A 25,821-nucleotide genomic window follows, 5' to 3' on the forward strand; every position below is an offset into this window, starting at 1 on the left:
ATGGGAATTTCCTGTACTATTTTTGCAACTCTTCTATACATTTAAAATATCTTTAAAATAACCACTAAAAAAAGTACAGGCATATTGAAGCAACTATATATAGTTAAGTATGGCTGGAATAGGGAATTTTTCAATACATAAAAGCCTTGGGATTACCCCCAAATCTCTTAAATAAGAAAAACCTCAGGTGGTTCTAATACTCACCTCTGGCTTAGATTTCTTGGATGAAAGTATTATTGAGGAGGTGGAACTGACCACTTATGCAACAAACTATTTAGACATGGTGGGTAAGTGTGACAAGAGAAGCCTGTGACAAGGTTTGTCTTCATGGCAGGAGTGGATGGAGACAAGACAAAATGCTCAGTTTTGGACATGCTGAGTGTGTGGTGTCTTTGGGAAGACCGATTGAAGATGTTCAGTAGGCTGGTAAAAGTTTTGCGCTAGAAAAACATATCTGGCAGTTAACAGCATAGCTTACCTGCCCAAAGGGATGAGATGGATCTAGAGAGTATAAGACACACATGGCAGCCAAGGGCTAAACCCCTGGTAACATCAACATTTAAGGTATCCATAAAGGGAAATGAGTCCTCAAAGAGGGGGAAGGATGAAACTCAGGAGCACATTGTCAGGCCAAGGAGTGTGGGATTTTAAAGAAGCATTATTAATCGTGCTCTATGCTATAGGGCAGTCAAGTATGGAAAGGTTTTTTAAACATCTAGTAGCTTTAGCCCCTGGCTGGGCACTAGTGACCGAAAGGGGAAAAACTTCAGTTAAGCAATGAGGACATGATGAAGCAGAGGCAATGAGGGAAGAGACTTTTCACGCAGGCTGCATGTCATCACGGGAGGGAAGAAGGAACATGGTGGCTATTTAAAATAAATTATTTTAAAAAAATAAGGCTTGAGCATGTTTATAATCTGTATGAATACTGCTGGAAGAGATGCAGGAGGAAGAGACAGGACATTGGGAGGGGCAGGGTCTCACAACAGTCAGGAGGGAGGGAGATCCTGAAGGAAGTAGGTGGAAGAACTAGTCTTAAAGCGAAGGAATTCTGCCCCATCCCCCGAGACTGGAAGCCGGAAGGAAAGGAAGGATGCAGATAAGTTTGCAGGTGGCAAGGACAGAGCACAAGAAGTTAAGGAAGTTCCTGTCTGATGGCATCTGTTTTCTCTGTTAAGTAGCTGGGAAGTAGTGGGGTAGGGAGAATGGTAAGCTCTTGTAAATAGCTCTTGTGAGGACTAGTTTGCCTGCAATGTTGATGGACCCACATCTATACCCAGGCAGATGCTAACCTACAGCAACTGTATAATTTCTTCTAGCAATGCCCCAATCTGTCAGCATTGCCCTCTCCTATCTCCAGCCTTAATTTCTTCTAGGGCTGGGGATAGCAGAGGGCAATGCTTCCAGATTGATCTAGGACTATTTTTTATTTCCTATGCAGGCACAGTAGAACTAAGCATTAACAGATACCTTAGATAACAATGGGAAGAAAATCAAGTGGTCTACTGGAGGAGAAAAAGACTGAAAAGTAGGTATAGTTAGAAAATCAGAAGGTTGAAAGGCTGTGGTCATAATACTGGGAGTTTATGATTTTTGATATGAAGTGGTTCTGGATGATTTCATCTACCCATCCACCCATCTACCCATCTATCTAATCAATGGGAGATTCTGATGGGTAGAGAGGCAATAAGGCCTATGGTGTGGCCATAGTGAAGTAGAAGGCAAATGGAGGTGGCTAGAGTTGAAGTGGCCAAGAAAACAAGAGGACATGAAATTGGACAGTCAACCAGAAGGAGAAGACTCTGAACTAGGAACTAGGCTCATTGTGGGAAACTAATCAGCGACTTACCACACCACTCCATCCTCCCCGCTCTTCCTCATTGGCCCTCAAAATACAAGTTGGTGGAAGACAGTTACCAGGACACATGGAAAATTTAGCCCTATATGGGATGAGCCTTAAAAAGGCTAGGGAAGCTCTTTACAAGAGGGTGGAGAAAGAGCATCTCTGGAAAGCGTTAGGGTATTTAGAGACAGCTGACCACCAGACACTAGACACCCAGCTTAAGAAGAGGAGCTCTCTACTCCAGCAGCTATACAGGAAGCCCTCTCAGCAGAGGAAAGTCAGGTCTCACTTAAGGAAGAACATTTTGGGAGGGTTGAAGATGTAGCAGTATGAACTGGTTAGCATTGAAGGGGCTTTCCGCAGGTCGCTTAAATACCCCTAAGTGCTACGACCAAGGCTACCTATTAAGATAGCTTAGCCTTTTCTCCCCACTGTTCAGCTTGATATGTTTTTATACTAAAGTTACCAGGTTATTTATTTTCAAACATTGTAGGTGTTTTTTAATTTCTCTCACAGTGTGTAATGAATGAAATAATCAGTCAAGTGATCAATTCTTCTACAGCCACGCCTGGGGAGGACAGATATGTTTCTGGCTTGTCTAAGATTTACTGATTATGGTTACAGGGTGTCTTTTAGAAGAGTTGGTGGGGAATGTGCAATCTGGGCAGCAGGCTAGACTGCAATCCCGTCAGTCTATCTAAATTTTCAGATTCCCCTCATCTTTTCATTTTACTTATGAATGCAAGCATACTATAGGGAAAGGCTACACTGAAGTCTGAGATAAGCAGAGAACAGTAGCTTCTACCTGGATTTGAGAAGTCCATCTCAAAGGTGGTAGTCAGTGAAGTGTATTTGTGGGACTACTATGGACCAAGTTAGGGACTAGGATATAGCATAAGAACCTGAAAACTTGTAGAGAAAAATGTGGGCCGCAAAGGGTTTATGGACAAATTTTTAGTTAACAAAGATGAAATAAGTTACTCCACAATAGACTTTTACTGTCTATGTAATCATATTAAATTAATCCCTCTCCAACCAGGAAACAGCATCACCTTCTATTTGGCTGACTTTGTACCTGGCTCTTTTCCTTCTCGAATGCCTTGGATTAGGAAGCCAATAAACCCCACTACAGGAAGCAGATTCTCTACTAAGCAAAACTCTAGCTTGGTTGAGTCCGGCCACTTCAGTCATGGTGGTACTTGACAATCAATAGTGATGAATTTACAAAACCGCAACTTCTCCAAGGCAGACGGTATTATTACTATTTTCTTACTGGACCAGAGGGTGTTTCAGAATGTACTTCCAGTGACTAAAATTGCTCCACTAGAGTGAGTCAGAATGAATGGGGACTTGAGCACATAGTTACTTGTCTTCCTAGGCCCCTCTTTTTGGATTCTCACATCAATCTCCTTAAGAGATTTGACTTTTGGAAAACAAATTTGCGTCCGCTCATTCTTTTTTACTTTTTTATTTTTTGCTTCATTCTCTTTCCTTAACTTTTTGCTTAATTCTTTTTTCTTAACTTGTTTTACAGCAGGTAGCTGAAACAAGCTTAGCCAAATACATTCCTACAAAGTTAAGGAAGACAATAATTCTAACAGAATGAAATACCAAAACTTAAGATTAAATACGGTTATTAGCAAACTAGTGATTCCAAAGAGAAGTTTTAGACTTATCTGTCAGCCATTTGGAGATATAACTGATGTTTTGAGAGTTATAAAGGGGCCTCTGGAAGGACAAAATCTCTAACGACAACTAAGTTATTTTACTTATCCTCCTAGAGTTATGACATGCAGATTTTTATAGATTTCAGAGTTTATTGCCATTGGAAACCACTCCAAATATGTAATCAATCAAGTGATGTTGAAAATGACCTTTTCCCTTAGGATTCCTTAGACCCTGCCCTAAAAGGTGAGTTCAGGTCCTTGACAAAGTATTTACTGAAACAGCTCGGTAAGAACGGTTTCCTTAGAACACATTCGGAAGTTCAGCCATTGCTACAAAGGGAAACTATCTCACAAATTTAAGGCCTAAATTAGGATACTAACAGCCTTCAACACAGCAGATTTCTTCTTAGCTCACTGCAGGATTGAGTCTTTTAAACTAATACTTTACATGAAGAGCAAGTAGGTTTTAACCAATACTCTACTACAAACCAGAGCTATTCTCTGCATCATATCTCCAAGACAGATTTAAAGACACGTTTTTTAGGGTATTTTTTTCATCTCCCATTAACTTTGATATCATGGGCAGTACCAGCCAATAAATGACACAGAACATGATTTATAAAAATCCAAGACAATTAATGTTCCCTCAAAAACCTTACCATAAACATTACTGTCAAGATTATATGACACAAGAATGGTCTTTACTTACATAAAAGTCCAGAATTAAATAGTATAAAACAAGACTAAGTTTAAATTTCTGTCTCTTCCTATTTTTGTTTGGTCAAAATTAAAAAAAAAAAACACATTATTAATATTATAAAATAACACTTCTCCACTAACAAAAAATTTAAGCAATGTGAAAATAAAGAGTCATTATTAATACTTAAGGATATCATTCCAAGCATCTCTGTATGCACATATATACATAAGAACCTATAGTTAAACAACTTTATAAAAATGGTATTATACTAAATATATACATATATAAAGTATTAACAATAAGTACTTTTCTATGCATATAAAATTATCCTGTAAACATTATTTCCACATATATAGTATTTCATTCACTGCATGGATATAACTAAATTTAATCAGATCTATTTTACTGGCAATTTAAATTACTTCCATGTTTTCCATATTTTAAGCAATCTGCAATGATCATCCTTGAATCATCTTTACTCACCTTTCATTATCTTCTCCCAAAAAAATACCAAGATGTGTGGGACAGCTGAGTCGAAGGATATATACATTTAAAATTTATCTATGTATTGCCAAACTGCCCTCCAGAAACACAATACTATTCACATTTCTTCTGTAAATGCATGAGACTATTTTCCCTTAACCTTGCTCTCCAATTCGGGGCTTTAAAAATCCCTGCCAGTCTGACAGGCAAAAAGGTTTCGAATTTTTTAACTTAAACGGATTTCTTTACTTATTCATGCTTTTATTTTATACATTTGCATTTATTACTTTTAAATAGCCTGTTTGTAGCATTTATCAGCTTTTCCTTTTCCTACTGATATGTGATAACTCTTGGTCAATTAGGAATAGTAACCCTTTACAAGGGTTACCTATGGGGTTATAAAAACCCTTTACAAGCTACGTTGCAACTATATTTCAGTTTGAAATGTGTTTTCAGCCTAGATTATGATTGTTTTATCAATAAATATCTTAAATTTTACGTAGCCAAATTTACTTGATTTTTAAATTTGATTTCTAACATTTGAGACATCCTTAGAAAGGCCCTTCTCACCTGTAGATTACAAAAATGCTCACCCATATTTTTAAGGCTCATACAGATTGATTGATTGATTGATTTGACACTGAGTTTTACCCTTGTTGCCCAGGCTGGAGTGCAATGGCATTATCTTGGCTCACTGCAACCTCCACCTCCTGGGTTCAAGCAATTCTCCTGCCTTAGCCTCCCAACTAGCTGGGATTACAGGCGCCCACCACCATGCCAGGATAACTTTTTTGATTTTTAGTAGAGACGGGGTTTCACCGTGTTGGCCAGGCTGGTCTCGAATTCCTGACTTCAGGAGGTCCACCAGCCTTGGCCTCCCAAAGTGCTGGGATTACAGGAATGAGCCGCTGTGCCCGGCTCAGTTTTATTTCTTACATTCAATCTGGAATGTGTTTTCGCAATAAGAGGAAGGTAGGAATCCAGTTCTTCCCTGCTTCCCCTAATACCCATTTTATTTATCTCAACACCACTTATTAAATGGGCTATATTTTTAGCTCATAATTTGAAACATGCTTCTCTCTCCACGTTTCTTTTTAAATACTGAATTCAAGGTGGCACAGTGACCGGCAGACTGTGTGCCTTCCTCTCGTAGCAGAAGAAGGATTATGTATTATGCCGGTAATATGGTTTAATAATCATAAATTACAAGTGGCCGTAAGCTGCAACTGAACTTGTTGGCTCAGTAGTATGAGAAAGAAAAATAAAAGTTGTTATACTTGGCAACTATTTCATAACTCTGTAAATAAGAAATACTAAATAACCCTATTCATAAGAAAACTCAGCTACTTGGGGTTTTTTCTGTGGAGCGAATGCTTCCTGATGGATCCATACAATGCAGGTCTGCCCCAAATTAGACAGCCTACACATACCACACTGAGTTTCTCTTGTGGTTGAGGACACATTTTTCATGCTCAAATAAATTCCCCTTTATGGATTATGATTCTTAGTACCAAGTCAATTTTTGTGGAAGAGCTTCAACTGAGTCAAAGTCCTATTTTTGAGAAAAGTTTTGGCCCTGACTACAGGCACCTGGACAGGCCTCTGTCTAGGAATTAATACCTGTTTGACTCCTAAATGTTCACGTGGAGAAACGAGCTCTGCTACCTGTCCTCTGGCATTTTAGGCATATGCATGTCTCTAGTCAGCAACTGAGAATCTTAGTATGGTTCATGCTCATGAAGAGAAGTCAACCAGGACTTGATTGGAAACCTAGCACTGACAAAGACACACCCGCAGACCCATAGGTGAGAGGGTCCAAACGGGATATGCTATGTAGAAGTGATTCATTCTTTTGCATATCATTAGGAAATGGGGAGCCCAGTCTTAATTATCTTAGCCTTACCTTTTCTGAGCTAAGATTTAATGTTACAAAGACATTTATATGAAGTACCATTTACGTTTTTGAAAATCGAAGCTCAAGACATTGCCTGTTATATTATATATCTTAGCGGGGAGCCTCAGACCTACAGCTGAGATAAATAGATCATCCCTGAAGTCTAGTATATGTAGTTCCTCTGCTTGCTTTTCTGGTTACTACGCTTTAAAATATTTTTGTATCTTTCTATTTTAACACTGTTAGCTTGTTAGCTCTTTTAGATTACATTATGAAGAGAGAATTTAAAGGCCAGAAATAGAAGGATTTGGCTGTCTTGTTTGCCACTATTTTCCCAGCACCTAGAACAGTACCTGGCTGTAGTCTGTGGTCAATAAACATGTTGAACAAATAATAGAAAATGAATGATTAAAGAAATAGACACTGAAATATACATTCTATAAAAATAGAAAATACCAGGTGTGGGCTGGGCGCGGTGGCTCACGCCTGTAATCCCAGCACTTTGGGAGGCCGAGGCGGGCCCATCATGAGGTCAGGAGATTGAGACCATCCTGGCTAATGTGGTGAAACCACGTCTTTACTAAAAATGCAAAAATTAGCCGGGCGTGGTGGTGGGCACCTGTTGTCCCAGCTACTCGGGAGGCTGAGGCAGGAGAATGGTGTGAACCTGGGAGGCGGAGCTTGCGGTGAGCTGAGATCTTGCCACTGCACTCCAGCCTGGGTGACAGAACAAGACTCCATCTCAAAAAAAAAAAAGAAAGAAAATACCAGGTGTGTTATATATTGCCTCTCATTTGACTAGCAATCCAAAGAAAGTTTTTGCTTATAATCTCCTATTCATTCAATAATCTTCACTGAACATCTATCACAGGCCAGAATCCCTCTGCATAGCTGTTGTTCTCAAGGGGCTCATAAATCTAACGGGGTAAGCTGAGGGATCAACAGATAGTTCTGGAACAGTGTGATGAGAACAATGGTAAGAGATGTGTGCAGATAGCGGGGAGCTCAGGGAAGGGCAACTGGCCAGCTGCGAATATGAGATGGGCCAGGCGATAGTTCCTGAGGGAGGTTGTGGCCCGGATGAGTCTCTGGGAATGAGCAGAAGATACTCAGAGGGAGAGGTAGGGGAAGGCTGACTCCAGGAGCCACAAGGGCAGGGAAGAGCAGAAAGAGCCAGTAGCAGAGGGTGAAGAACTAGAAAGTGCTGGATGTGGTTGCAGCATCAAGAGGCCGGTAAGGAGTGAGGCAGTAGGGAGGGAGAAGGTTGGCATGCCCTGAGATGCCTGGGATTTATTCTCTCAGCAAGAAGCTTTTGAATGGGTCTTAAGCTGGGAAGTGACATGTCTGGATCTGCTCCTTAGATGAGTGACCCTAATGTCTAGGCTAGAGGAAGACAAGACCCAGCCCAGCAGGACCAGTTACCATAGGTGAGAGTTGATAAGGGCCTGGCTATTACACAGTTACAGAAATGGAGAAATGCAAAGGAGGAATATTTTGGAGAAAATTGCCTATGCACTTAAAAATACATTTTTTACCCTACAGTTCATTATTACTAGTATTCTCAGATAATTACAAGAGGTTCCTCCTTTGTAAGTTTTCTTTTTGTTGCCTACTATAATACACTTTGTTCCAAATGTTTTTTATGACAATTCTTGATTTACAAGAACTGCTAAAGTTGTCATGATGAAATACAGCCACTTCTCTGCCTGCTTAGTAACAACAGCAGACAAAATAGTAATGCTGACCTTGCTAAATTTACTTCTGGGGATATACAGACCTAGATAAGAAAGCGCGTACTGTAGTATTTAAAAAGTTATTTGTAAGGTTTACTTAACCCCACCACAGCAATGGAAAGAACTTTAAGAACAATACACAGATTTACCTAAATATCCACCCCTAAATTAGGATGAAAAAATAAATCATCTCTAAAATATGTTCTAGAATATGACAGAATATAGAAACAATACTTTCAAAAAGATATTCTCCCTGAGAGCAATCTTACAAGAGTATTCTTTTCAGTCATTTTTTTTTCTCTTTTCAAAATGATAAGATAGTGAGGTGCTATTTCAGCACTATTTTTTACTGCCCATCGCCACCATCTGACTGATGTTACCTTATGCACGATGAGCTCATGAGTGCCATCTGGAAGAGTCCTACCATCTTCTTGCATCAGAGGGACAAAAGAAAACCCAAACAACTTCTTCTCTCCTTTCTCCTTTGCTGTAAAAAACAAAATTACTGGCTTATTTAAGTGTATCTATGTTCAGGTACATAGTTTGTCAAGAAGCATAATCATCGAGAAATATAACCCATACACAACAGTTCCCACTACACAATAGAGCACAGCTTTTCTGACAGGCCATCTCTATAAAGCAGTCACCCTCTAATCCCCTCTTCCTGCCCCCTTATCTGCAACTTACATTTCTTGCCTAATTTTCTTTATGGGAGTCACTATCTGAAATTGTTTTTTAAAAATTTGTGGATTGCCTGTTTCTTCTTTTTACCCCTAGGTCCCATTGAGGGCAGGGGTCTTATCTGTTTTATGTTATTGTTTCAAAGAGTGCTAGGAACATAGTAGGTGCTCAATAAATACATAGTAGGTGCTCAATAAATATATGTTAAATGAATGAACAAGTGAATGAATGAAAGTGAAATGCTTTGTTTTGATTACTAACCATCGAAAGGGAATCTCTAAGCTCTACCCCCGTCCATGACATAACTTCTTTCCCTATATCCACACTTGTAAGGAAAGTAAGTCCTGTTGCAGTTACCTCCTTGGAATAAGTTAGGCATGTTGAAAGCCAATATGAATATTAAACCTATAGTTTAATAAGGGCTCACTACTGTGGAAACCGGAAATGAGGCGATGAGGTTTTCAGATGCCTAATTAAGAAATACAATAGCTAGAAAAGGCAAGGATCATTAGCAATTATTTACAGATAGGGAAATTGAGGTCATAGATGTTACGTAACTTGTTGTAGATCCCTTAAGTACCATTCCAGCCATTCCAGTTCTTTCCACCAAGATTTTTTTTTTCCCCCTCCAAAAATGAAGAAAGCATTAAAAGAACCTTGTTTGGTTAACTTGACTCTCCCATTGTACTTAGATGGCCAGAGAGTTCTCCAGGGCCAGCAGCCTGTTAAGGGCTGAATTGTCCCTCTTTCACGAGTGGAACATTATACTTGAACAGAAAAGTTCAACTTTCGGATGCAGTGAGATCTGAGCTGGAGGTGTTAGGTATGGTGATCCTGAAGTTTGGACAAGATGTTTAGCAACACAGCATTTAATTGCTCCAGGCATTTAAACACAGGGAAGTAGAGCCTAATGCAGAAAACGGTAATTTTGTCTGGCTGGTGCTGGTCCCTAATATGAGGACACTCTGAAAATGTGATTATAGCAAAGGACTTTCTTTTAAAATCATTAATTTCAACCCCATAGAGAAACTGGAAAAAGAATTCATGTTTTTTAAAAAGTCAAGCAAAAATCACACCAAAGATCTCTGGGAAGAGATATCCACAGCAATGATAGTACAGGAACTTGAATCCATAAGTTCATTTAAGAACAACTGGCATCTTGACGACATTGAGTCTTCCTGTGCACAATCATAGCTCTCGTATCCTTTATAGCAAAACTTCTCAAAAGATTTGTCTATACCCATTACTCCCCCTCTTTCCTCTCCATCTCATTCTTTAACTCACGTTTATCACCACAGATTCACTAAAACAACTTGTCAGGTTCAACGAGTTCCATGATGCCAAATCAAATTATTTGTCCTCATCTTATTTGATCTACCACTGGCACCAGACACATGTGATCAATCCTCTCTCGAAAAACTGCACTCATTTAGCTCCTGGATTCTATTCTTCCTGGACTGGCCTTCAACCTACTAGATAGTCCTTCTTATTGTCATTTATAATGCCTCCTTCTCATTCTCCCAGCTCTAAATATGGCGAGTACCCCAGAGACCCATCCTTGGACTCCCCTTTGCTCTCTAAACTTACTACCTGGGAACTCCAATCAGTCTCGGACTTTAGAAATCATCAAAATTAGTGATGTGCTGGAACTGGATCATACTGGTCCATAAGAGCTGAAAGTGCACATTTCTCCCCAGTTCTACATTCAGTGATGTCATGTTGGAAGCTTGAAACTGGCCATGGTGGGAGTATCTACACCATGGAAATCAGCAAATGCTAGAGTTCAGGGATCCTCCCCAACCTCCAGTGCTGGCTCAGTAGACCAACCACTGAACAATATGTTCTCATTCCCAAGTTTCCAACCTGGAGGTCACTCAACTGCCCACTTGACATCTTGAGTGTCTAATAGACATCTCTGATTTAACATGTCTAAAATGCAATGCTTGATTTTTGTTCCCCAAACAGGTTCTTCCTGTTGTCTTCCCCACTTAATTAAATGACCATTAATTCTCAGGCCGACATCTTTGGGTCACTCTGGACTTTTCTCCTTCTTTCATATCTGATCTGGTAATATTCTGTAAAAAAGAATTGAACCACTACCCTCGTAATGCAGAACACTTTAAATCTCTTACTTGGAAGACTAAAAAAAGCTTCCCAAATGGTTTTTCTGTTCCCAACCTTACTACCTATAATCTATTATCCCATAAAGTAGCCAGACTTATCTTCGCTCCAAATCCTCTAGTGGTTCTTCTCAATTCAAATAAAATGCACAGTCCTCATCATGAAATAAAAGACTATACAAGATCTGGTGCCACTGCTACCTTCCTGGTCCCCTCACTATTCGTTGAAAATGCCAAGCATGTTTCAAGCTCAAGCCTTTTGTACTGACTGTCCTGTCTGCCTGGAATCTTCTTTCCCCAGAAAGAATAGTCTCAATGGCTCAGACCTTCACTTCTTTTAGTTTGTTGCCAACACATGTCCTTATAAGAGAAGTCTTTCCTGACAGCCCTATGTAAAACAGCAACACGGTACCATCACTTCCTACTCCCTAACTGCAATTTAAGTCTTCACTGCACTTCATCACTTGCTGTCTGATGTATTATGTACTTAGTTTCTCAGCTATTATCTGTCTTTCCTCTCTGGAATGAAAGCTCTGTGAGAGGGGCTATTTTCTTGTGCTCACTGATGTGTCTCCAGTACCCAGTAAAACGCTTGGCATATAGTGGGAGTTCAATAACTATTTGTTTCATGAAAAACTGATGTTTCTGAATAAAGATATGAACACGCAGATAAATATTTGGAAGCCCACTTTATAAAACGATTGCATTGGTTATTCATAGTTTGTGGTATTATCAAGATTTTTTCCTTCTTTACATTTGGCTGTTTCTTCTGACTTTTAATTAGGAAAATTAAAAGAAAAAAAAAACCTATGAGTAATTTTTCAAGTACAGGGATAAGAAGGTAGAGATCTAATAGATTTTACTGAAAATAGCCTTTATTCTACTTTCCAAGTTCTGAATTAGAATAATTATCTCCAAATGCTCTTTCTCTCTTTCCCCACTATTTCACCGTTATTTTCTCTTTTTCTTACCTTAAAGCTCAAACCTCATTTTAGGCCCCAGGGAGAATTTATAACAAAGATTGATGGAAGAAATAGTACGGCACCATTGTAAGTCCTTTATGTTTTCCTACTTCAAGTCCTTTACAGGAAACTCTTCTTGGAATTTGGAAGAATTTTAAGACCCTGCTAGCTCTCTTCCTGCATTCAGAAACATTCACACAAGCATAATTTATGAAGCTCCTTGAGTCAATTCTGAAATATGCCATAATTCCAGCAACAGATAAAGTCCTTCTTCTCTGCCCGAACCTTGGGTAAATTACAACAGCACTGAGGTGAAGTCACCACAAATCTTTTGGCAAAGCCCCTATTCTTTCCAGACTGGAAAGGAGCCTGCTGCTTCTTCAAAAATGTGATTCTCCTGTATCTCTCATTTGTTGTACTGCTCCCAAAGCTAGATTTGCCAGAACCTTCTCTGGTCACAAGGTACACTGGCAGTGCTAAGATACCCTCAGGGACACAGGGAATATCAGAAGATTCCTGGACTCCTGGTAGTTGGGGGAGAGAGATGGGGCTTGAGAGGGTGGTAATGAATGCAAAAAAAACTGAAATAGAAACACTGAGAAGCAATAACTTTATGGATAGCAATGCCCATGTGGACGAACCCTGTAACAGTTCTATGTCTTGGGTTGTTTAAATCTATAAAATGAGGCCGGCTGTGGGGGCTCATGCCTATAATCCCAGTACTTTGGGAGGCCGAAGCAGGCAGGTCATCTGAGGTCAGGAGTTCGAGATCAGCCTGACCAATATGATGAAACGCCATCTCTAATAAAAATACAAAAATTAGCCAGGCATGGTGGCAGGCACCTTTAGTCCCAGCTACTCAGGAGGCTGAGACAGGAGAATTGCTTGAGCCCGGGAGGCGGAGATTGCAGAGAGCTGAGATCGGGCCACTGCATTCCAGCCTGGGCGACAGAATGAGACTTTGTCTCAAAAAAAAAAAAAAAAAATCTGTAAAGTGAGGCAATTACTTCATGTTACTTCTAAGCCTTTTTCCAGCTGACATTATTTGATTCTCATCTGAATACTGTCTGAGAGAGTACAGTGATGCAGACACACACAAATCAGATATGCATCTGAGCCGACCAAAGGCTTTCCCAGTGGCTTCACATGCCATGAAAAGTCCTAGTGGGTTTTCCCGATCTGTGTGAGAGCTGGATCAGCTCCTGGAGATACCTGAATGGTTAGGATTGCCTAAGCCCACCAGAATCAGTTTAGTTTTTAACGCTGTTCCTCCCCTTTCTGGCTAATCTTTCTAGAATGGAACAAACTGATTTTTACAAAAGTAATCAATTTAAGATCAACCCACATCTTCATGAGAGCCCAGTAAGCAGGATACTCCAGCACAAGAGAGACAGGCAGTCAATGCCATCAAACACTTACTGGAACAATGCCGAAACTCGAAGCGGATGTGTGCGCCCCGGAATTTATCCACGGGAATGGGAAGCTTCAGCAGTTCAGACCACCTGGGGCTGTTGTTATGATAAAGCACAAAGGAGTGGTACTCACTGGCTGGTGGCTCCCCAGAGCCAAAGGAGATAAAATCCTAACAAAGGGAACACACAGGTTAAAGAGAGCTTCATCTAAAGATCTTTTGAAAAGGCAGAGCAATCACTTTGCTCTATCTGCCTGCCCCTCAAATAGCACTTCACAGAAAATTACCTCACTGGTTCTTTGCCGTGTGTTTCTGTACCTGCTGCTGTTTAGCAGGGTGTATCTATTTAATTCTGATGCTGGTCTCCAAGGATTTACTGTGCCAAGGGTAGACCTGGGTGATACATGGGAGATGGTCGACTGCATGCCCCACTTGGAGCTCAACTACATGGCAAAGTTCCCAACCTGCAGTAGTCAAAAGCCTATTTTGTGCCTCAGTAGGTGACTCACTAAGCCCCAGGACCAACCTTCTTATTTAAATGGGCAGCTGTATTTCTCCATGAAGAAGGGGCTCATGAAAACTACTTCTTCCATAAAAACACCTGCTATTCTCACCCCAATTAGTAAGGAGTACCCTAGTCTTCATGCCTATTTTGGTCAGAAAGAAAATATATAGGATTAAATAATGAAATGGTTTTAAAACTATGCTGCATTTATCTCAGCACTTGGGGAAGACAAGGCTCGAGAGGATCACTTGAGGCGAGGAGTGAGAGACCAGCCTGGCCGACATGGTGAGACCCTGTCTCTACTAAAAATACAAAAAGTAGCTGGGCATGGTGGCACATGCCTGTAATCCGTTACTTGAAGGGCTGAGGTACGAGAATTGCTTGAACCCGGAAAGGAGAGGTTGCAATGAGCGGAGATTGTACTACTGCACTCCAGTCTGGTGACAGAGTAAGATTCTGTCTCAAAAAAAAAAAAAAAAAAAAAGCTGCTTTTAAGTAACAGCTGCTATAAGAAAATTATTGACACAATTAATTAAGCAAACTGTCGAAGTTGTTGCTGTTTTCTTTTCCTGGCTTGTCTTCAGCATGAAGACTGCGTTTTTCTGCTCTCTTTTCTGAAAGGAATTTTAGTGAATTTAAAAAAAGGAAAAAGAAAACTACACAGGGGTGAAGGAGAAAAATAAGATAGAAAATAATGCAAATCAGAAATTAACTGATTGCAAATCAGAAAATAACTGATCACATTAAAGATTAAGTGAAAGCAATTACACAGACTTGTTTGGCCTGGAAATATCAAGTATTAACATACCTTCAGGGTTTGGCCACTGCTGTCTACAATGAACATCGTAACTTCCACATTTCTGGCCACGCTCTTCCCTCCTTTCTCAAATTCTCCCCTTTCAATAGTGATATATAAATCATTCCTCATTTCACCTATAAGGAAAGGAAAATTAAAACCATGTTATATATATTAGGAAATGTAATAAAGTGCTATATCAAGGAAAAGTTTATACAATATATGGTTATACAGACATATAAAAGTACAAATATATTTGCATTTTTATAATTTTATAAAAGTGTCCTCACCCTCACTGCCAACATCTGAGAAGAATAAAAGCCAGCCTCTGCTAGTCTTAATTAGCAATACTGTAATTGTATATCTAGGAGGCGAATACTGGGACCGAGTAGGAAGGTATTGTCAGGTCTCACCATTTTTCAATATTTCCCTCATTTTATTTATGAGGTGTGATTTTAAGATGACAGCCTAGCAGGGGTGGCTCAGAAAAACCAGTCTTATTACTTTATAGTCATAGCAATTTAGGGTAGAAGAAATACCTAAATGTAGTAAAATAATAGGACTGTAAAGGATACAATTACAACTTAAATCTTTTCCACAATTCATGGACAAAATGATCTCACTGCTGGAAGAATCCAGATTAGCAATTTATGAACACAGATGTAGAATAATTCAGTCATACAGACAAACTCAGCTTAATATTTCATATCATCAAGCTATAAAACAAGTGAGAAAGGCCCTATATTCAAATGGGCACATCCTATGTACATATATACTGTCGATTTTTTCTCTACTGGTGATTTATAAAACTTCAGTTTTTAAAACTCTCAACCCTTTATTATTATTGCAAGATATAAAAAGAGAAATTTGATGCCAACTAGCAAACTTAGGCAAATGTGCTAACAGCATGCTTTTACCTCTCTTATAAGAATTAAACTAGGGGGAAATAATGAATGCATAGAGAAGTGAGAAATAAGTCAACAAAGCACAACTAGAAAGTTTTTAAAGGTAAATGGTGAGATGGCAAGGTCGAATTTACTTTTACTTAACACAGATTTCAAACACTTGAAAAAAATCAAAAGTAATACTGTTTTCTTTTCTTTTCTCTTTTTTTTCTTTTTTTGAGGAAAAAAAAAGGGGGGTCTCACTCTGTTGCCCAGGCTGGAGTGCAGTGGCACAATCTTGGCTCACTGCAAGCTCTGCCTCCCGGGTTCCTGTCATTCTCCTGCCTCAGCCTCCCGAGTAGCTGGGATCACAGGTGCCTGCCACCAGGCCCGGATAATATTTTGTATTTTTAGTAGAGATGGGGTTTCACATTGTTAGCCAGGATGGTCTCAATCTCCTGACCTTGAATACTCTGTTTTCTAATAAAAAATTTCCCCATAAGAAAGCAAATCACTAGAAAGAAAAATAACCATACAACTATGTCTACAATGAGGAGTTTTATAAAACTTCTTCATCAAAGTGTGGACAAGGAAGTACCCTAGTTCCTCAATGCCATGGACCATGGGAGATTATCAGTGTACCTGATCATCTTCCTCCATAAAGACCAACTTTTTATGATGGCATCATTTGCAAATGACCTAGGCTGACAAGGACACAGGTGGGCCATAAAACAGAAAAACTAAGTAAGTTCTAAAAAGAATTACATCTTAGTCACTCTTTACAAAGGGTATATATAAAATATATATAAAACATACATTAGTGGAAACAATACAGAGGTCTCTGGCTTATGAATTTCTAGTACTCTTATACAGCTTATACAAACCAACTTGGGAAGGCAATGAACTTAAAGTCCAGGAGAAAAGCAACACATTTCAACACTTTAAACATTGTATTTGTGTGCTTTGAAAGTTTTCTGTCTTAACTATTTCCTTTATTAATTTTTAGAGAATGGCCCAGTACATTTTATGTTTATTAGACTTTTTATAACCCATTTCACTTTACTACATGTATTCTGTACTGCCACATTTAATGTTATTTATTTAACAATTCCGTTATAGAATCAACAGCAAACCCCCAAAATTTGTCCCCTGAATCAACTGACTTCAACAAACAAAAAATAGGTCTGGTACATACAATGGCCTGCACATGCTAGTTTAACAAGAGGTTTGGGAGGAAATTCTTGACAATAATGTTTCCATGAACAGATCTGGCAGGTGAAAAAACAACACTCAAATCAAGATACTTTAGAGCAAAATATATTGGCTAAAAACAGCAGAATTCTTTTGCTTCTTGGAGTAAGTGACACATCATAAGTAGCTCTGCTTACAAATAGACTGTAAAACCTACACTGACTAATGGGAAGTATAGCTACAGGGGTTTTTACCTTAGGAATTTCTCATAATGAGTAATTAGCTTGTCCAAACCACACAGGGATTAACTGTCCTGCAAAATAAAGAGTAAGTGTTTCTTGGGAAGGTGCTTTCCACTGTTATCTGCTAAAAGGACAGGGACCCTCAGACTCCAGCAAAGGCAAGAGGTGATAAGGGAGGTTTGCAAGGTAACCTGTTTCCCTCTGTCTGTAGGCTAGGCCCAAAGGAGGGAAAATGAGGGCTGTACTGCCAGCATCACAAAATTCTTTTTTTATGTACTGTATTTATTCAATGAATGTTTCTTGAGCATCTCCTGTGTGCTAGATACTATTATTACAAGCCAGGAAGATTCAGTAGTGAATACAGCAAAAATTATTTCCCCAGAGTCTTGATTCTAGTAGGGGTAACTCCTTAATAAATAAATAAATAAGTAAAATATATAGCATGCTAAGTGATAACAGACACTGTGGATAAAAGTGAGGAGGAGGATACAGAGTACTGAATGGGGATGGAGGGAGAGTTAAAATTTTCAACAGGGTAATTAGAGAAGGCCTCACGAGAAGGTGAGCGCCCTGAGTAGGCTACGGTGTGTTTCACAAAGGAGTAAGGTTCCAAAGGGCGTTACCTTCTCAGGCCAATCCCCAAGTCCTGTTTAGCTCATAAAATAGCTGGATTCTCCTAACTCTTCTTCACAAAAGAGATTCTGAATTCAAATATACTAACGGCAGTAGGTTCACGGGACAATTAGAATAAAGAGATATAGGTTCTAGTCTCTGCTACTGCTACGGTGTGTGACATCAGTCTACACAGGATATCAGAAACCTCTGGGTCTCAGGTTTTTGTTATCAAAATGAGAATAGGGTAAAGGTGGGGACAGGAGAGGTGGTAGGAGAGACAACACTACTTTGTTATATTATGCTGTTTCTATGCCTTACAAAAGAACCTCCTCAAAACAACACGTTCACAAAATCAAACTCCTTATACATACGCTTTAATTTTCTGTTCTTTAACTGTCACTATCCCTGCAACCCCATTATCTTTTGCAAATCTTTTAGACTAAAACCAGATTTCTTTGAAAAGAGAATACACGACAAGAAGAACACTTCTCCTGGGTGACATTCTCCATGTGCCTCTCCCCAGGAATTTTACAGCTTGCTTATGTTCCAATTCTGCAAGGTGCCACATTTTGACAAAATATGCAGAAGGATCAAGTTGAAACAAGTGCTAATTAAAATCAATACATTTGAGGCTGACTCTGGAGAAAACTCATGAGTCCAAATGGTGTTCAGAAAGCATCTTGGGTAATTAAGAGAGAAACCATCAAGTCAGTATAAAAAGGAGTCATAACACCCATGTGAAAAGCTATTTCCCTGACAATGCTTATTAACACCTTGTACCTCTCAAATTTATTACTCTGAAAATTTGATGTGCACCACACTTTCTTTCTCTTTAGCAGGCCTGCTGGCTAGGGAGCCTTTACACATATGAAGGCCTTTCAAAATACCACTGTAGACAAGATAAAGATAAGGTCATAAAAGTGGGAACAAACTCAAGAGTTCAGTGACTGCAGTCAAATGGGTCCATTAACAGCTTGACCTAGATGGGTAAGAATTTCCATCAGTAGCTGAAAACTGTAATTCTTGTTTCTGTCTTAGGAGTGCCTTGGATAAAGGCATATAGTACATGATCACCACAGCATGTAAAGCACTGTACACCATCCCAGCAGCTTTATTTTATATATATATACACACACACATATATACATATATATACACACACACATATGCACACACACATATATATATATGTGTGTGTGTACTGCATATACACACACACACACTGGATATTTGTTAAGAGTTATGGAACCAAATAAAATTTCCTGTCCTTTAGTTTAAAAAAAAAAAAAGGCCGGGCGCGGCGGCTCACTCCTGTAATCCCAGCACTTTGGGAGGCCGAGGCGGGTGGATCACGAGGTCAGGAGATCAAAACCATCCTAACACGGTGAAACCCCGTCTCTACTAAAAATACAAAAACTAGCCGGACGAGGTGGCGGGCGCCTGTAGTCCCAGCTACTCCAGAGGCTGAGGCAGGAGAATGGTGTGAACCCGGAAGGCGGAGCTTGCAGTGAGCTGAGATCCGGCCACTGCACTCCAGTCTGGGCGACAGAGCGCGACTCCGTCTCAAAAAAAAAAAAAAAAAAAAAAAAAGAAAATGTGTAAATGACTTCGGTTTTTTGTGAACTCAGATTATCATTGATGATGTTGTTAATGATGATGGCAGTAGTAAGAGTCCTAGTAGCAAAAGCAGCAGCAGTATACTTTATTGAGTTCCTACTATGCGTTGGGTACTTTGCAAAATGCTATAAGTAGAACATCTCATTCAATTATCATATCAACTTTATAAAAAAGGCACTATCATTTCCATTTTGCAGATGAGGAAATGAAAATGTAGGGATGAAGAAAGGTGCCCTAGGTATTATCGGTGACCCCACATTACCTCTGAAAACCTGTAATTCCATGCCATGAGAATGGCCGTCAAATAAGCCACTGCAATTCAGCCTTTGTCGGGAGAAGTGACTTGAGCAAGGAAGGGAGCAGTCCTGCGTTGCTTCGTATTTGTCAGACCAGTTTTTAAATACTGATTACAGTTCTTGGGACCATCTTTACAAGACAGAGACAGACACCAATGGTATCATCCAGATCATAAACAATATGAAGAAAGGACTCAGAACCCATCACAAGAAGGAAGATGTAGACAATAAAATTAACTGAATTTTAAAATGCTGAAGTTCCATGCAGAAAAGGAAACTGGTCCAACATGTCACTTTGAGAGACAATGTGATGATGTATTCTTGGTCAATACAAATATTCAAGTATGAGCCAGAAAACCACTACTAGGAACCATGAAGAGGAATGCATGCACTAGACACATGGCTGGGCTGGGTGGCCCCTCATGTGTGTGAAAGGCAGATTAATACCCCCTGCCCAAAGATGCCTAGGTCCCAATCCCTGGAACCTATGAGTATGTTACCTTGCAGATGTGATTAAATTAATGATCTTAAGATAGGGGGATTTTCTTGGATTAACAGGGTGGGTCCAATATAATCACAGGTCCTTGAAAAAGGGAGGGGGAAGGGTCAGAATTAGAGAAGGGGATATGATGAGGAACACAGAGGCTGGAATGACTTGGATCTAAGCCAAGGAGTGCAGGCAGCCTCCACAAGCTGGAAAAGGCAAGGAAGTGGATTCTCCCCTAGAGGCATCAGAAGAAATGCAGCCCTGATCACACCTTGATTTTAGTTCAGTGAGACTAGCTCATCCTCTGACCTCCAGAACTATAACGTAATAAATGTATGTTGTTTGAAGCCACCTTGTTATAGCACCTATAGGAAACTAATACAATGTGTCTTTCATATCCAAGTTTCTGTCACTTCATGACACCTTCAAGGAGGAGGAAGGAATGGGAGCAGGACTCACAGGTAACTGGAGACTGAAGCAGAGCACAGACAGGGCGAACATATGGATAGGCTGAAAAATTAACTAATATTATATTTCCAGTTTCTCACACAAGATACACTTGAGTAAAACCCATCAGGTTTTCTCTATTTTCTGTCTGTCATTCTCACTTTTGTTTTGCTCTGTTTTTAAAAGAGTACTATGAGATACTGAACTCTTTTGGGAGGTAGCTTTTTATGTTTTGCTTATGACAATTAAGCAAGCAAGGGCACATGATACAGCACCACAATGGGCTCTCCAGACAGTTTTGCACAGAGCCAAGAGCATGGAAAAATGTGGTTCCCTGTTGCCATCCCACTCTGGGACAATGCGTGGAGATCTGGCAGCCCGTTGGGGGAAGTCCTATACTCTTGGGGTGGTGGGGACTGCAAGCTTCATAATTTGAGAGGTACCAGCCCCTCCCTCTGTCTGATCTAGGGCTGGGATATAACTTCAGGGTGATACATTAGAGTCTCAGCTTCCCTCTCTCTTCAGTCACTGTGGCATTCATTGGTTGAAAGACCACCATCTCCTCGCAAATCAGGGTTCAGGCCTAAGCTAAGTGGTGTGGGGGCCCAGTGACTAGGGCTGGAGGGTGGTAAGCTTTGGTTAGGTTTAGGATATATACAGATACATTATATATATCAATGTATATTTTGCTACAGAGTCTCACTCTCTCCTAGGCTGGAGTGCAATGGCATGATCTCAGCTCATTGCAGCCTCAACCTGCTGGGCTCAAGCAATTCTATCGCCTCAGCCTCCTGAGTAGCTGGGACTGCAGGCGCACGCCACCATGCCTGACTTTGTAAAGACAGGGTTTTGCTATGTTGTCCAGGCTGGTCTTGAACAACTGAGGTCAAACAATCCATCCTTCGTGGTCTCCCAAAGTGCTGGGATTACAGACATGCACCACCATGCCCAGCCAGATTTAGGACATATTTTTAAGGAAGATCAAATCTTACTAGTGCACATCTACTTCTCCAAAAGAAGGCTTACTGCTGTTTCAATTCTATCTTTTGATGTGTATTTCTCTATCAGTACATAGTAAGGAATATTTATATTGGCCAGGCGCAGTGACTCACGCCTGTAATCCCAGCACTTTGGGAGGCTGAGACGGGTAGATCACGAGGTCAGGGGATCGAGACCACCCTGGCTAACATGGTGAAACCCTATCTCTGCTAAAAATATAAAAAATTAGCCAGGTGTGGTGGCAGGCACCTGTAGTCCCAGCAACTAGGGAGGCTGAGGCAGGAGAATGGTGTGAACCCGGAAGGCGGAGCTTGCAGTGAGCTGAGATCGTGCCACTGCACTCCAGCCCAGACGACAGAGTGAGACTCCATCTCAAATTCAGAAAAAAAAAAAAAAAAAGAAAATGTATATTTAAAATAATGAAATTGCGTACTTCTTTTTTTCTCAAAGTGACTTTTATTTATTTTTTATACTTTTGTTTTTATTTTGCTTTAAGTTCTGGGATGCATGTACAAACATGCAGGTTTGATACACAGGTATACATGTGCCATGGTGGTTTGCTGTGCCTACCAACCTGTCATCTAGGTTTTAAGCCCCACATGCATTAGGTATTTGTCCTAATGCTCTCCCTCCCCTTACCCCCCACCCCCCAGAGGCCCCAGTGTGTGATGTTCCCCTCCTTGTGTACATGTGTTCTCATTGTCCAACTCCCACTTAGGAGTGAGAACATGTGGTGTTCCTGTGTTAGTTTGCTGAGAATGATGGCTTCCAGCTTTATCCATGTCCCTGCAAAGGACATGAACTCATTCTTCTTTATGGCTGCACAGTATTCCATGGTGTATATGTGCCACATTTCCTTTATCCAGTCTATCACTGATGGGCATTTGAGTTGGTTCCAAGTCTTTGCTATTATAAATAGTGCTGCAATAAACAAATGTGTGCATATATCTTTATAATAGAATGATTTATAATCCTTTGGGTATATACCCAGTAATGGGATTGCTGGGTCAAATGGTATTTCTGGTTCTAGATCCTTGAAGAATCGCCACACTGTGTTCCACAATGGTTGAACTAATTTACACTCCCAACAGTGTAAATGCGTTCCTGTTTCTCCACACCCTCACCAGCATCTGTTGTTTCCTGACTTATTAATAATCGCCATTCTAACTGGTGTGAGATGTATCTCATTGTGGTTTTGATTTGCATTTCTCTAATGAGCTTTTTTTTATATGTTTCTTTTTTTTTTTTTTTTTGAGACGGAGTCTCGCTCTGTCGCCCGGGTTGGAGTGCAGTGGCCGGACCTCAGCTCACTGCAAGCTCCGCCTCCCGGGTTCCCGCCATTCTCCTGCCTCAGCCTCCCGAGTAGCTGGGACCACAGGCGCCCGCCACCTCGCCCGGCTAGTTTTTTGTATTGTTAGTAGAGACGGGGTTTCACCGTATTAGCCAGGGTGGTCTCGATCTCCTGACCTCGTGATCCGCCCGTCTCGGCCTCCCAAAGTGCTGGGATTACAGGCTTGAGCCACCGCGCCCGGCTTTTATATGTTTCTTGGTCGCATAACTGTCTTCTTTTGAGAAGTGTCTGTTCATATCCTTCAAAATTGTTTATTTTCTTAAACATAAGACAAACATCTCTATAACGTTCTTCTTACTCCAGTCTGTAAATCATTATTTAGTCAACTTTGACCAAATAGAAATTTGACTTATTTGAACTATAAAGACACATGCACACATTTGTTTATTGCAGCACTATTTATAATAGCAAAGACTTTGAACCAACCCAAATGCCCATCAATGATAGACTGGATAAAGAAAAAGGAGGATTGGTTTGAATAACACTTATAAAATAAACTTAAATAAATCCTGAGATTACTATTAAAACTAGCCCCCAAATCTCAACTCTATCACTCCAGTGTTTTCACTTAAATCTTTTTAGGGGATGGGCATGGTGGCTCATGCCTGTAATCGCAGCACTTTGGGAAGCTGAGGCAGGAGAATCACTTAAGCCCAGGAGTTCAAGACCAGCCTGGGCAACATAGGGAGATCTCATTTCTCCAAATAATAAAAAATTAGTTGGGTGTGGTGACACACCTGCTGTGGTCCCAGTCATTCAAGAGGCTGAGGCAGGAGGATCACTTGAGCCCAGAAGGCTGAGACTGTAGTGAGCCGTGATTGTACTACTACATTCCAGCCTGGGTAACACAGGGAGACCCTGTTTAAAAAAAAGAAAAAAGAAAAAAAAAAAAAAAAACTTTTTAGGGTTAGGAGCTTCACAGACCTACTAAAAGTGAATGCACTGAAATGTATAAATGATGGGTTCCCTAACAAAGAATGACAGTTGAACCAAGTGATATATGGGAACAAGTCTCTAGAAACAGGGTATAGGCATGAAAGCTTAAGTTATGAAATCAAGATGGAGGCAAAGAAAATTGTGTCTGAAAACAATTACAGAGTAAAAAATGGACATTTGGGGTGCAGGGAAGACAGTCAGATCTTCCATGACATTCCTGACACATCAGCCAGCTTTGCTCCAGAATGTCTGACGGATGGAAACTTAGACCTTCCTGATACTCAGCAATAGGCCAGGCCCTGTTTGCCTAGGGTCTGTTAAGATATTTAGAGCTGGGCTGTCCAAGAGGGTGACTGCTGCCACCCGTGGCAAAGGAGCACTTAAAACGTGACTCGCTAAAAAGAGACATGCTGTACATGTACGATACTCGCCAGCTTTCAAAGACTGAGGTTGAAAACAGAGTGTAAAATAACTCATCAGTAGTTTTTCATATGGATCACCTATTAAAATGATAATATTTTGGATATTTTGGGTTAAATAACATATATGGTTAAAATTAATTTCACCTCTTTTATTCTCATTTTTTTAAAGTGGCTATTAAAAAATTTAAAATTACCTTCATGGCTCAAATGATGTTCCTACTGGAAAGCACTGATTTAAATAATTTGCTGCTCTCCCGCCCGGACCGTGGAACTCCTTCAATCAGAGGTATTTGGCTTGGAGGTGGCAGTGACAGAGTCTCACAGAAAATGTTTTTCCTCAGTTGGAAGTCTGACACCTTAAGAAATAAAGTGCTGTGCGACAGACCCTTAAACAAAGAATAGTCCAGAGGACTTCATGATGACTCAGAAGCACATGGGCAGGTCACCTCCTCACACTAGGAGACCTGTCTGTACAATAGTGAGACCAGTGGAGAATTGCTGTGCCTATGCTTTTCCCACTTCAAAAAGAGTCTGGCACTGATTACATTGTGTGATTGAAAAGAGTTTTATGTATGTTCTTGTCCTTGTCAGGATCGCAGATAATTCATTCTGCAGAGAGGCAGTGACTGTGTGCATAAACTTGGTCCTGTTGGTATAATCATGTGCCTCACCTGTTTTGACCCCTATCAGAATGCTAAAGATGCAAATTAACTCTGAAGGACACATCTAGACAATGAAAAAAAAATTATGCTTGCAGACTGTCGTTGTAACATTGGCATCAGAAATATTGTTCACATACATTTTCTCATGGAAGATTTCAGCTCAAGTTTTCATTAGAGCCACTGGTGAGAATGAATTGACAAGTCTGAAATTAACAAAGGAAAACAAAACAATGACTGCATGCTTCCCAGTGTAAAAAATTCAACTGAGTTTTAAAGTTGCTTTCAGTTGTTTAAGGAAATACATACATCTCTCCTTTTCCTATTATAGAAGATTAAAAAGCCAGAGGAAGAAAGGGAAAAAACAAAGAGAAGGAAGTGCTTTTAAAAACCCTCTTTTGTACTCCCCTCCACTACAGACACATGTCTGGAAGAACAATTTTCCTGGAGAGTATAGACTTCGCATTACAAGGTGGTACCAGAAAGGGACAGAAGCGAGCCTTATTCCACAGAAAGTTCACGTCCATCATTAAAGCCACACAAAAGCTGCGTGAGCACAGCAGAACCTGGACAATTAATCAGCCAGTGAAGTGTCATCTTGATTTATATTTTTCCATTTCTCCATGATACTGCCCAGAGACCAAGCTGAGGAATTCTTCAAGCAGCTGGCTGCATTCTGCTCTAAATTTTTTTTTTTTTAATATTAGATTTGTCCATCAATTTGCTTTCCAGTGGGATGAATTTTTTTTGTTGTTGTTGAAGAGGAAATACCAGCTATTTATAGCAACTGAAGGAAATCATGAATGGTTTTAAGAGCCACAGAATGGCATTCCACCAAGTAAACAGTTCTATAAACAGTCATTTTCGACAACAGTACCAT

At 40.1% G+C, this 25,821-nt stretch overlaps 1 protein-coding gene across 4 annotated transcripts in view; it reads right to left on the reverse strand.

Annotated features, from left to right (window-relative positions):
* The window catches only part of DOCK4 (dedicator of cytokinesis 4), a 469,859-nt gene that overhangs the window by 161,532 nt on the left and 282,506 nt on the right, over positions 1–25,821 (reverse strand). For all 4 annotated transcript variants that reach the window (XM_077997203.1, XM_077997201.1, XM_077997202.1 and 1 more), the window contains exons 14-16: positions 14,808–14,932; positions 13,503–13,665; positions 8,701–8,807 (exon numbers count right to left, since the gene is read on the reverse strand). In XM_077997203.1, the coding sequence (XP_077853329.1) occupies positions 8,701–8,807; positions 13,503–13,665; positions 14,808–14,932 (395 nt within the window). The remainder of the gene's footprint in view (positions 1–8,700; positions 8,808–13,502; positions 13,666–14,807; positions 14,933–25,821) is intronic.

The sequence above is a fragment of the Macaca mulatta genome, chromosome 3 (assembly GCF_049350105.2).
Source record: "Macaca mulatta isolate MMU2019108-1 chromosome 3, T2T-MMU8v2.0, whole genome shotgun sequence".
Lineage (NCBI taxonomy): Eukaryota > Metazoa > Chordata > Mammalia > Primates > Cercopithecidae > Macaca > Macaca mulatta.